The sequence below is a fragment of the Procambarus clarkii genome, chromosome 31 (genome assembly GCF_040958095.1).
Source record: "Procambarus clarkii isolate CNS0578487 chromosome 31, FALCON_Pclarkii_2.0, whole genome shotgun sequence".
NCBI classification, from domain to species: Eukaryota; Metazoa; Arthropoda; class Malacostraca; order Decapoda; family Cambaridae; genus Procambarus; species Procambarus clarkii.
In genome coordinates this window covers 15,301,119-15,313,601 of record NC_091180.1, presented here as the reverse complement: position 1 = coordinate 15,313,601, position 12,483 = coordinate 15,301,119, and the positions used below count along the sequence as shown (strand labels likewise).

The 12,483-nt window shown below is 41.8% G+C and overlaps 1 protein-coding gene across 1 annotated transcript in view; it reads right to left on the bottom strand.

The window, feature by feature from the left end:
- Positions 1 to 12,483, bottom strand: part of LOC123758648 (pre-mRNA cleavage complex 2 protein Pcf11) — a 113,992-nt gene that overhangs the window by 75,590 nt on the left and 25,919 nt on the right. The window contains exon 2 of the mRNA XM_045743174.2: positions 5,575 to 5,700. Coding sequence (XP_045599130.2) covers positions 5,575 to 5,700 — 126 coding nt within the window. The remainder of the gene's footprint in view (positions 1 to 5,574; positions 5,701 to 12,483) is intronic.

The window sequence follows — 12,483 nt, the reverse complement described above, 5'->3', positions numbered from 1 at the left end:
TCTAGTATTCACCAGGAAAGAAGAAGAGGTATTTGACATCCAGTACCTTCCTCCCTTGGGAAAAAGTGATCACGTCCTCTTGGACATTAAATACACTATGCGATATAATCTAGTAGAGAATGGGGACATTGAAACAGTTGTTAAAACTTGATTTCAAGGGGGGACGCTATGGGGAACTTGGAAAAAAATTTCATGGGTATAATTGGAGTGACTTGTTGCTAGGCAAGGAAGTAAATAAGATATATGCCAAATTTTGTGAAATATACGATGAAGGCACAAACATTCATACCAAAACAGAGATGCAGACCTAGGAAACAGGGCTGGTTCAACAGAAATTGGGAGAGAGCCAGATATCAAAAGACAAGCATGGAATCCTTATAGGAAGATGCCAAACCCCCAAATATACCGGCGATACAAAGATGCAAGAAACAACTACACGTCAGTAAGGAGAGAGGCAGAGAGGAACTTTGAGAATGGTATAGCAGACAAATGTAAATCAGATCCAGGCCTTTTCTATAAATTCATTAAAAGCAAGCTGCAGGTAAAGGATAATATTCAGAGGTTGAAAATGGGGGGACAGATACATGGAAAATTAAAAGGAAATGTGTGAAACATTAAACAAAAAGTTCCAAAGTGTGTTTGTACAAAATGAAATCTCCAGAGAACCAGACACAATAAGAATTCCAGAGAACAGCATTCAGTTTCTATGATCGAGTCAGAGATTTTACAGGAAAGAGATGGTTGGGTGGACTGCATCTATCTGGACCTAAAAAAGGCTTTGAACAGTTTCACATAAGAGGTTGTTCTGGAAACTGGAAAATATTGGAGGGGTGACAGGTAAGCTTCTAACATGGATGAAAAATTTTCTGACAGAAAAATGAGGGCAGTAATCAGAGGCAATGTATCAGACTGAGAAATGTCACAAGTGGAGTACCAGTGGGTTCAGTTCTTGCACCAGTGATGTTCATTGTCTACATAAGTGATCTACCAGATGGAATACAGAATTATATGAACATGTTTGCTGATGATGCTAAGATAATAGGAAGGATAAGAAACTTAGATGATTGTCATGCCCTTCATGATGATCTGGACAAAACAAGTACTGTATATGGAGCACCACTTGGCAAATGGAATTTAATGTGAATAAATACCATGTTATGGAATGTGGAATAGGAGAACAGAGACCCCACTCAACCTATAAATTATGTGAGAAATCTTTAAAGAATTCTGATAAAGATCTAGGGGTGGTTCTAGGTAGAAAACTATCACCTGAGGACCACATAAAGAACGTTGTGCGAGGAGCCTATGCTACACTTTCTAACTACAGAATTGCTTTTAAATACATGGATGGCAAAATACTAAAGAAATTGTTCACGACTTTTGTTAGGCCAAAGCTAGAACATGCAGCAGTTGTGTGGTACAGTACCCATATCTTGAGAAGCACATCAATAAACTGGAAAAGGTGCAAAGACATGCTACTTAGTGGCTCCCAGAACTGAAGGCAGGCCAAGAGCTACGAGGAGAGGTTAGAGGCATTAAACATGCCAAAACTAGAAGACAAGAAAAAGAGGTGATATGATCACTACGTACAAAATAGTAACAGGAATTGATTAAATTGATAGGGAAGATTTCCCGAGACCTGGAACTTCAAGAACAAGAGGTCGTAGATTTAAACTAACTAAACAAAGATGCCGAAGAAATATAAGAAAATTCACTTTTGCAGAGAGTGGTAGACGGTTGGAACAAGTTAGGTGAGAAGGTGGAGGAGGCCAAAACCGTCCGTAGTTTCAAAGCGTTATAAGACAGTGTTGGGTAGACAGGACACCACGAGCGTAGCTCTCATCCTGTAACCACACTTAGGTAATTACAAGTCAAGCAGGCATTCACGAGTCAGGCAGGCATTCCCAATGTCAAGTCAGGCAGGCATTCCCAATGCCTGCCTGACTGTGGACTGTGGTGTTGTGCTGCCACTCTAGTTCACTGTACCATCATCATCACTATTGTGGTGTTGAGCTGCCACTCTAGTTCACTGTACCACCACCATCACTACTGTGGTGTTGTGCTGCCACTAATTCACTGTACCACCATCACCTCACTATCACTGCCATATCACCATCACCTCACTACCACTGCCATATCTTAAGCAATTACAGATAAGTCGCCGGAACTTGTGCTTGCGGGGATTGAGCTCTGGCTCTTTAGTCCCACCTGTGATAGTCTCCGCTCGCCTACCCACCTGAACCCACCAAGCCTGCTCACCCAGCCCCTCCATCCACCCGCCCAGCCACCAATTCATCCGCCCGCCCACTCACCCAGCCAGTCTGCCTGCCTGCCTGCCAGCCCACCCAACCAATCCATCTGCCTGCCTGCAAGCCTGCCCACTAACCCAGCCGGTCTTCCTGCCAACCTGACTGACTGCCCATTCACCTACCCACCTCACCCGCCTTCCAACCAACCAGCCACCAATACATCCATCCAGACGCCCACTTGCTAACCCTGCCTGAATCCTGCCCACCTGCCAGTTAGCAACCAATCCATCCACCCACCCTGCCCTCCCACTAGCCAGCCAGTCCACCTGCCAGTTATTCATTTACCCATCCATCCAACCAGCCTACTTCCTACCCACCCACCTACCAGTCAGGGAACAAGCTAACCAACCAAGTGGTAAGTCCCGGATTTTATGACCTGGGTACAGCCCATACATGTCATTAAATCGAGTGGATACTGTATTCCCTTTATTTTAGTTCTTTGAAAGTAAGGTCTTCGGTTATGATTATTCCCAAATAGTTTACATTGCTTTTTCTTTTAACAGTGTAGTTTGACCAAGTTGTGTGGGGTTTTAGTTTTTATATTTTCGTTTTCTCCATAGTGCAGTAGCTGGCATTTATTCTTATTTGCTGTGTCCTCTATATTGTCTACCCTCACAAAAATCCTAATGTCATCTGCAAAGGATGTTACATTACTATAGACTGTATAGACTGTTTGGGTGTACTATGTCGGAAGATCTTACCTTCAAAGAACACAATAAAGTAGCCGTCACAACTGCAAAAAAGTGACAGGTTGGATAACAAGAACCTTACACACTGGAGAAGATATACCGATGATGATACTTTTCAAGACGCTAGTGCTCTCTAGTGGAATACTGTTGCACAATGACAGCCCCTTTCAAAGCTGGAGAAATTACTGACCTGGAGAGCATGCAGAGATCCTTTACTGCCAAAATCCACTCAGTAAAACATCTAAACTACTGGGACCGACTAAAATGCCTAAATCTGTATTCTCACGAGCGCAGGCGGGAGAGATACATAATAATCTATACGTGGAAAATATTGGAGGGGCTGGTCCCAAACCTGCACACAGAAATAACACCACATGAGACTAGAAGGCATGGCAGGTTGTGCAAAATACCCCCGTTGAATAGCAGAGGTACAACAGGTACTCAGAGAGAACTCTATCAACATCAGAGGCCCGAGACTGTTCAACACGCTTCCACTACACAACCAGGCTGTGATTCATACATCAGGCTGCGAGCAGCTGCGTCAAACAGCCTGGTTGACCAGTCCAGCAACGAGGAGGCCTGGTCGACAACCGGGCCACGGGGGACGCTAAGCCCCGAAACAACTCAAGGTAACTCCAAGGTGTACCCTTGTCTGTCTGAAAGGATGAGAAAAAGTACCGGAGCAAATACAGTACCTTCGGGACTGTGTTTTGTTGACTATTACAATCTGGGTTCTGCTCATTAGGAAGGCTGAAATGTGCAAAGGCAATAAAAGACCTTTGCATATTTATCAGGTCAGTAATTTCTCTAGCTCTGAATGAGGCTGTTATTGTGCAACAATATTACACCCTCCCTGTCTACCTGTTAAAGATTACAGGGATCAATGTCCCTCCTGGTTACTGGTTTAATCAACCAGGCTCTTTGATGCGGTTGCTCACAGCCTGACGTGCGTCACAGCCTCGTTGATCAGGTATCCTTTGAAAGGTAAACCTTCATCCTTTGAAGGTAAACAAATTCACTAGGGCCGTGATGAGGGTTCGAACTTACGTCTGGGATGATCCCAGACGTGCCTTAGTTGATTGCGCCACAACATGGTTAAAAGAATCCGTGTGAGAGCAGTGGCATTCCCGGTTGCAATTCTTTTAACCATGTCATGACACAATTGACTAAGGCGTGCCTGGGATCATCCCGGACGTAAGTTCAAACCCTAATCACAGCCCTTGTGGATTTGTTCATTTGATGTATCACATTTTATGTATGTCACATTGTACTGATGTATCATTTGATGTATGTCCATTCATCCACTTGTACAGTACACCTCTTATCATTAGAGGTCGAACAAAGATTAGAGAAAGGATAGGTCCATTAAAAACTGAGACAGGTCAGATAAAGGATAATGCCAAAGAGATGAGTAGTATTTTTAATAAATATTTTATCTCTGTATTTACTAAAGAAGAGCTTAACTCTTTGCCTTCAGCCGAATAAGTCTATGTGAGTGGGGACGAGGAAAGGTTGAATAGGAATTAAAGAGAAGGCGACATTTCGGCCAGTCCTGGACCCTTATCAAGTCGATAGTGATGAGACGAGGGAGAATGCAGAGATATTATGCATCTATCCAGCCTGCACTCAAGAAGATACAGATTTAGGTATTCTAGTCGGTCCCAATCCTACTCTAGAGAGAATTAATGCTTGCCATCTCTCATTTGAAATGTTGTTGTTATCCAGTAATTTTCTTTTAGTTGTGACAGCAACTTTGTGTTCATTAAAAGTAAGGTTTTCCAACAATTTTTTTAAACCTTATACATGCACACTGCTTTTTTATTAAAATAGTGTGGTTTGACTGTTTTATATGTGGTTTCTGCTTTCATGTTGCAGTTTTTTCCATAATGCAGTAATTGGGACTTATCCTCATTAAACACACATAACACCCCTACACATAAGGGGCATAACTGGCCGACCCCTCACAGTGTTCAAGAGAGAACTGGATAAGCACCTCCAAAGGATACCTGATCAACCAGGCTGTGACTCGTACGTCAGGCTGCGAGCAACCGCGTCCAACAGCCTGGTTGATCAGTCCGGCAACCAGGAGGCCTGGTCGACGACCGGGCCGCGGGGACGCTAAGCCCCGGAAGCACCTCAAGGTAACCTCAAGGTAAGGTAACATCATGCTATTTTCTATGGCCCATTGAAAGATTTTATATCGGTGTGGAGGTTTGCTGTGTCCTCTATATCTGCAAATTAGACTATTGCAGACTTAAATGTCAACAGAGTTGACACTTATGAAGATTTAAAAGGCTATTGTGATAGTTCAGTACACTAAAAATGCCATATGTGTAGAATGTCAAATTTGATAGGGCTTTTTGAAGATGTTTATTTTTTAATAATTTTGCATATACAGTATATACTTTTCTCTCTTTCCTTTTGGGCTACGAACCTGAATTTGGAACCAGTTGGAGGTCTTATGCAGTACACATAACCATTCAATTTTAATTCCAATCGAACAATTTTGAATTCCCATGTACCCTGGTCTCTTAAGCCTCAAGCAAATTATAGAAATTAACCTAATCTGAACTTACCTTTTCAAAAACACAACTAAATGTGCTTATGATGTTGTGGCCAAAAAGCTTAATATAATCCTGACCAACATTCTTCATGATGGAGTCAATCAGGTACATGACTGGCAGCTTCTGTGGACCAGCAACCTGCAAAGAAAACAATCTTAATTTGCATTCTTCAATACAAAAATTTGACAGACTTGCAAACTCTAGGTACATGAATAAAAAAAAATGCCCAGAATAATTAAATCACCACAATATTTTAGAGACAGTAGTGGTCTTTGGCAAGTAACAAAGAATTGCAAGATTTTGAGAGAGTATGGTGCAAGAGTAGAAAGTTGACGATCAAGATCAATGTAGAAAAAAGTAATATTAAAATGACATGAAATGACAAATGAAATTGAGAATTTTATAGATTCTTAGATTGCTAGTCAATTGAACTGATGAATGAAAATGGGGAAAGGGATGTCATATGAGGTAGCAAGTCCTTAATACATGGGATCTGTTACATCAAAATGGAAACACCTAAGGTGTAATGAGTGATAGGAGAATGAAGTGAGTAGTACAATAAAGGAGCCTGAATGTAAGAGAGACCCTTGTATAGGGAGAAATAGCAGTGTTAAATGTTGAAAAACAGTCTGGAACTCTGACGCCTTTCAGATGCCCAGAGCATCATCTCAACAGGAAAATGTAATCTCCTAAAAAAAAAAAAAAAAAAATGGCCGGCCCCTAAAAAAAAATGTAAACAAAAGGGATAAAATGGCTAAGAAAAAGCAGATTCAATGCAAGAAAATATAGAGAAAAAACAGTTAAATGTAGAAAAACAGTCTGGAACATTATCTTGAGATGATTTCTTGAGGTTATCTTGAGATGATTTCGGGGCTTTAGTGTTCCCGCGGCCCGGTCCTCGACCAGGCCTCCACCCCCCAGGAAGCAGCCCGTGACAGCTGACTAACACCCAGGTACCTAATTTACTGCTAGGTAACAGGGGCATAGGGTGAAAGAAACTCTGCCCATTGTTTCTCGCCGGCGCCTGGGATCGAACCCAGGACCACAGGATCACAAGTCCCGCGTGCTGTCAGCTCGGCTGACCGGCTCCCCCGGTCGGCCGAGCTCCCACCGGTTATAAGGCATAGAAATGAAGTATTGGGAAATGTGTACGACATGTATAGGGATGGGACATTATTGGAACCAGGCAGGCAGGGACATGCGTAAGCCCCTATCAGTCACTTGGGAGAGGGAGGCAGTGAGAACAAGACCAGTGTTGTGGATGGTCTCCAACAAATTATTTTTTTTTTTTTTTTTTTTTTTTTTTGAGATACATACAAGAGTTGTTACATTCTTGTACAGCCACTAGTACGCGTAGCGTTTCGGGCAAGTCCTTAATCCTATGGTCCCTGGAATACGATCCCCTGCCGCGAAGATTTTTTTTTTTTTTTTTTTTTGGATAAGTGCAGTATTATAGATGTTCATAGGAATGTGGAAATAATAGGAATTTGAGATAGGGATTTGTGGAAATAAGGATTTTTGGAACCCTGTGTGTAGGGAGAGTGGTGTGTTGTTAATTCAGGTGTATGTGCTCAGCTGTGTGTCACATCCACATTTATATTGTATATCCATTTGTAAACCCAGGCCCTTTGTAGTGACCTATGAGGAGTGGAATAATGACCTTAAATCCCAGGTTGTAGAGGGAGAAGGAACCTCCCTCCCCCCCTTTTTGTCTATCAATCCTGCGGGGAATCCAAGTAACCCCCCCCCCCCAACCCCCCCGTTCTAAGTGTGAGGAAAACTAGTATTTGTTAAATAAAATCCTTTTTTGTAAAATTGTACCCTAAGGTGTATTTCTTGTTCCATGTAGTTAGAACTGGTGACCATTACTGTATAAACCCCTGCACTTCCATTATTTATAAGAAAGTAAGAATGGGTGGTGTTAGCAATGCTTTAGGTACAGCTTTCAATCTCGTACCTTACATGAATGGCATTCATTCATACAACATTCACAATGTCTCATTCTTATTAAAATTTATTTACAAAATCTAACATACAAGATAACCCTTCAACCTAGTTTCAGCATTGTAACCTGCATGAAAACAAAACATAACACAGAAAATGGCAAAGTTTCAAAAATTCCAAAATTTCAGAATTTAACTAATTTTTGAAATACTGCATTGAATTTTATCAAGTACAGTACAGTAGAATAGTCAAAAGTAACATTCTGAAAGAGAATACTGTATTACATAAAGTTTAGTTGTTGACAAATGAATTGTCAAGTTAGACCCATTACAGTATTTGGCTCGAAAACTGCACTTGAAAACTGTATCAAATTATAATTTAAAAATTATAATTTGCTCTTTCCAAATTGTAGACCTATATATGAGGAACACAACATCACTGCTGTTATTATGGAAAGGGACTCCCCTTCCTCACTGTCTTCCATATGCCAACAAGTCCTCAATAAAGGTAAGGTACCTAAGAGTATTATTCAGTATAAAATGTATTTTTTAGTCAATATATTTGGGTGTGGAACGGATTAATTCAATTTACACTATTTCTTATGGGAAAATTCGTTTCGGTTGGGTTTTCGTACCGTCTAGGAATGGATTAACTAGGAAAACTAAGGTACCCCTGTACTTGTATTTAGGATATTTTTGCTATTTCCTGGGTGATTATATAACAATTTATATTAATTAATAATTCATTGTAACATTGGATTAACACGTAGTGATTCCAAGGATCAAGGTACTGTACCTGTAACCCGGTGTGTGACCAGGCCTCCTGGTCAACCAGACTGCCAACCACACTATGATTCATACGTATCATACGATTCATATGAATCTTTTGTAAGCTTTTACAAAATCTGTGTATACATCAGTCTTCCACATCTGATATATGATTTGATGATGGCATAACATTCATGAATACGTTTGGGTTATCGATCTTCAGTGTGTTCAATGGTTTACTGAAAACAGAATCATACTGTACCATCAGTATTTCACCCTTTTGTTAACATCTGTGAAAGTTCCATCTCCCGTGCACAAGGGCAAAATACTAGAAATACTTTGTTTTAGATTTTGCATAGGAGAAAATGTATTTTGGATTACTCTCTATTTCACCAATGACCTTTTGCCCATTGGTGAATTGGTTTTTTCACCAATGGCTCTCTGCCACTATAATTGGTTTCTATACCTGTATATGGATTTTATATAACTTATAGGTTTAGCTCAATCACTTTGTTACGGACCCAAGTCCATCGTCGGAGCACGGAGCAATGACGACGCCATCTGTGAGTCCGCTCCCGAAAACCCCACAACATGGACAACGCCATCTAGTGGCGACAGGATATGCCGGCCACAGGCGCTGGATTCCTGTCCTAGTCGGCTCGCGAAGTAGCCGCTGCTGACCTCTGGCAAGGTGGCGCTTAGACAGTGAACGTCATCTATGGAGCAAAGGGGTGGACGTTTGTGTCTAAGCTAGTAAGTGATGTTTCCTAGTGGTCCCATGTAGTGTCCCCAGTACTGATGACGTGTCTGTTTTCAGAGTCAACCTAGCATGGTTGGGAGGTACGTGGAATGAGTCTACCCAAGGCAGCCAAGGTCTCTTCACCAGTCTGCTTTGTAGAAGCTGTGAGCCACCCCCAGACGAACTCTGCTGAGTGTGTGATTGCCTGCCTGAGGAGTGGCAGTAACGGGATTCGCCGTATCCGGGGCTGGCTGGTGGAAGAGACCACCCACTAAGGTGACAACCGAGGAGGGTGACCAGCGAGTCACACGAGGTTCCTGCCTAGGGCTCGCAACCCTAGTATTAGTCGAGGAGTGGCCTGACAGCGAAGCCGACTAGTACCTGCCAGCTACAGGCTAGACCGTGGTTGCAGGCCATCACGACGAGGCACCCAGTGGGATTGTGGTTTGGCTGGCCTGTGGTCAGGGTGGATTCATCGTGGGTTCTGGGCCACGGCAGAGGAGACCAGGAAAGGCTACCCAGAGTGAGCATCGCCGAGTATCCAGTGTCTTCGGAGGAAGACGAAGCTGTATATATTTTGTGTAGTAATAATTCCCGTGTGTGACTTTCTATTCATATATGGTGGTGGAAATTATATATATAGAGGAAAGTGTATATTTAATGTACCTTCCTTGTTGATTTTACCTGCATTACGGGGCTCACCCCTTGAAATCCTCTACTAACTTGGGGCCGGATACCCAAACAACTATTACCATCAGTAAAGAACCCGGTTGTGTCCCAGTAGGGCCGTAACACACTTTTATTTCTCTACATAGTCTTCCTCATCATTCCTGGGATTGGGTGAGGAATTCAAGTTGTTCTACTATTTGTTTACTTTACCTATAGAGTAAATGCTGTTCCCATTCCAATTTGCATCTCTTAACTTTTACTTTGTAGCATGTGAATTGAAAAAATTCCTACAGCTAGTGAATCTTTTTTTTTTTTTTTTTTTTTTTGAGGCATTGATTTTGGTTTGCATTTTCTAGCTGTTCTTCCCACCCTTGGTTTATTAGTTATGAAATAGAATTTGCTGAATTCTCCTCTAGAATTTGGGACAAGCTGTGCAGGTCTCTTGGCAATACATTCCCAGCCAATTCCATGGAAAACACCACCAAGTTCCCAGCCACTCCTGGGGTAATGTAATGGAGTTTACCTTGTCTCTTGAAAAAAATTCCTGCTCTCATTAGTTACTAGTAAATTCTGTTAATCATTAGCTACTTACTAGGAGAATGTGGTTGTCATAACGATCATCTGTGCGTTATGCTTTTGATTCTATCTAATCTATCCCATCCATATGGTGCCAATTAGGTCATGTTATCACACTGTTTACTACTTTATACTGGATGAAATGGAGTATATTGGGTAAACCAATCAACAATTGAAACATTATCATGTGTTATGTATGTGAATGTTTAAAGTCCCTAGATCCCCTCTCCGAGTAACGATCCTACCCCCCCCCTGTGAACTGTGTGAATGTGAATTATGCAACTAATCAAGTTATGCAACTCACATACTTTTATAAATAGAGAGAAAGGAGTGGCAAAACACCCCAGGATACAGATGAAGTGTCAGCAAAGTCGAACATAGGGCACTGACAGGCGCCAGACACAGCCACCACACAACCTTTGAGAGCGCCCCCACCCAATGAAACTATAAATACCGTATTCACTTATTTTCGAGTTTTTCTTACATATTGCATACAAATTAATAATTCTAGAATGATTTATATTTTGCACATAGGCAGGTATGGCCATTTTCTCATAGCCTCTACCCATGGGATAAAATGAGTACGTGGGTAATGTACATTCAATACTGTATGAATAAGTTTGGGTGGGCCTGCGGGCCTCTCCAAGTAACAGGCTATTGGTCCAAGTTTTCGCAAGCCGAGCCTAGCCTCAGGCCGGGCTTGAGGAGTATAACTCCCAGAACCCAATCAAGCAGGTGTATATAAATAGGATCTGCCTCACATGGACCAATATGCCTTCTTCAGTTTCTTTTATTCTTATGATATCAATCATTTACATTGATTGATATCAATGTAAATGATATCAATTGTTTCTCTGTTTCTTCCTGCCCAGGGCTTTCCTTGCAATAGCCACTTTCCTTACATGAATATACAGTGGTACCTCGGAATGTGATTGTCCCTGTATGCGAGGTTTTCGGAAGGCGAGCAGTATTTACTCCAAAAATTTGTCTCAGAAGGCGAGGGTTACTTCGGGACGCGAGTTTGTTGATACGCGTACAGGCCGACCTAGCGCGTGGTGGTTCGGCAATCGTCGCCCCTCCGCCCCGCCGCCCCTCAGTTTACCATTGTCTCGCGCTCAGTGACTACCCCCACATCAATTCTTCTCGCGGATTTTCAGTGTTTTGTTGGATTTTTGGTGATTTGTCTATACAATTTGTTATTATATATCTCACCATGGGTCCCAAGAAAGCCAGTGGTAAGGATAAAGGCCAGAAAGCTCATGTGAGGATGACAATAGAGGAGAAACAAGAGATCATTCGGAAGCATGAGAACGGTACACGTGTTGTTGAACTTTGTAGGCAGTACAACAAAGCCACATCAACAATATGCACTATACTTAAGAAGAAAAATAAGATTATGGGTGCTAAAGTGGCAAAAGGAGTAAGAACATTAACGGCACAAAGACCACAAATACTTGAAGTGGAAAAGTTGTTATTAATTTGGATACACGACAAGGAGTTGAGGGGTGATAGTGTTTCGGAGGCCATTATTTGTGAGAAAGCCAGGGTGTTGCACGAAGACCTTCTAAAGAATACCCCTGCAACGAGTGATGCAGATAAGAAAGAGTTTAAGGCAAGCAGGGGCTGGTTTGAAAAATTTAGAAAGAGAAGTGGTATCCATAGTGTTACAAGGCATGGGGTTATGTGATGTGATTATGGAAGGGGACTCCCCTTCCAAACAGTAACTCCTCTCCTCCTCCCCCTTCCTCACCATCTTCCATACGCCTACAGCACTCGACAGCAAGGTAAGTAATAACTGGAACACAGTTTTGTAGGTTTATTTAGATGAATTAGGTATAAAAATTTAGTTTGATGTGGGCTTTTTGGGGTAGTCAGGAACGGATTAATTCATTTCCCTTTATTTCTTATGGGGAAATTAACTTCGGAATGCGAGTTTTCGGAAGGCGAGGCGTCTCCAGGAACGGATTAAACTCGCATTCTGAGGTATGCCTGTACTCTATGGTACTGCTCTCATAACATGTTCTAAAATAACCTACCTCTGAAATATAGACTTTTTATTTAAAACTGATCAACATTGGAGGACTTCTATTATTTACTCATATTTCACACCCCTTTCTGTAAAATATTTCCAAATCAGTAACATACTCTTTCAATCCCCAAACTGAACACCACAAGGTTAACGCTCAATCTGCGCATGGCGTATATATACGCCATGAGTAGCATGTC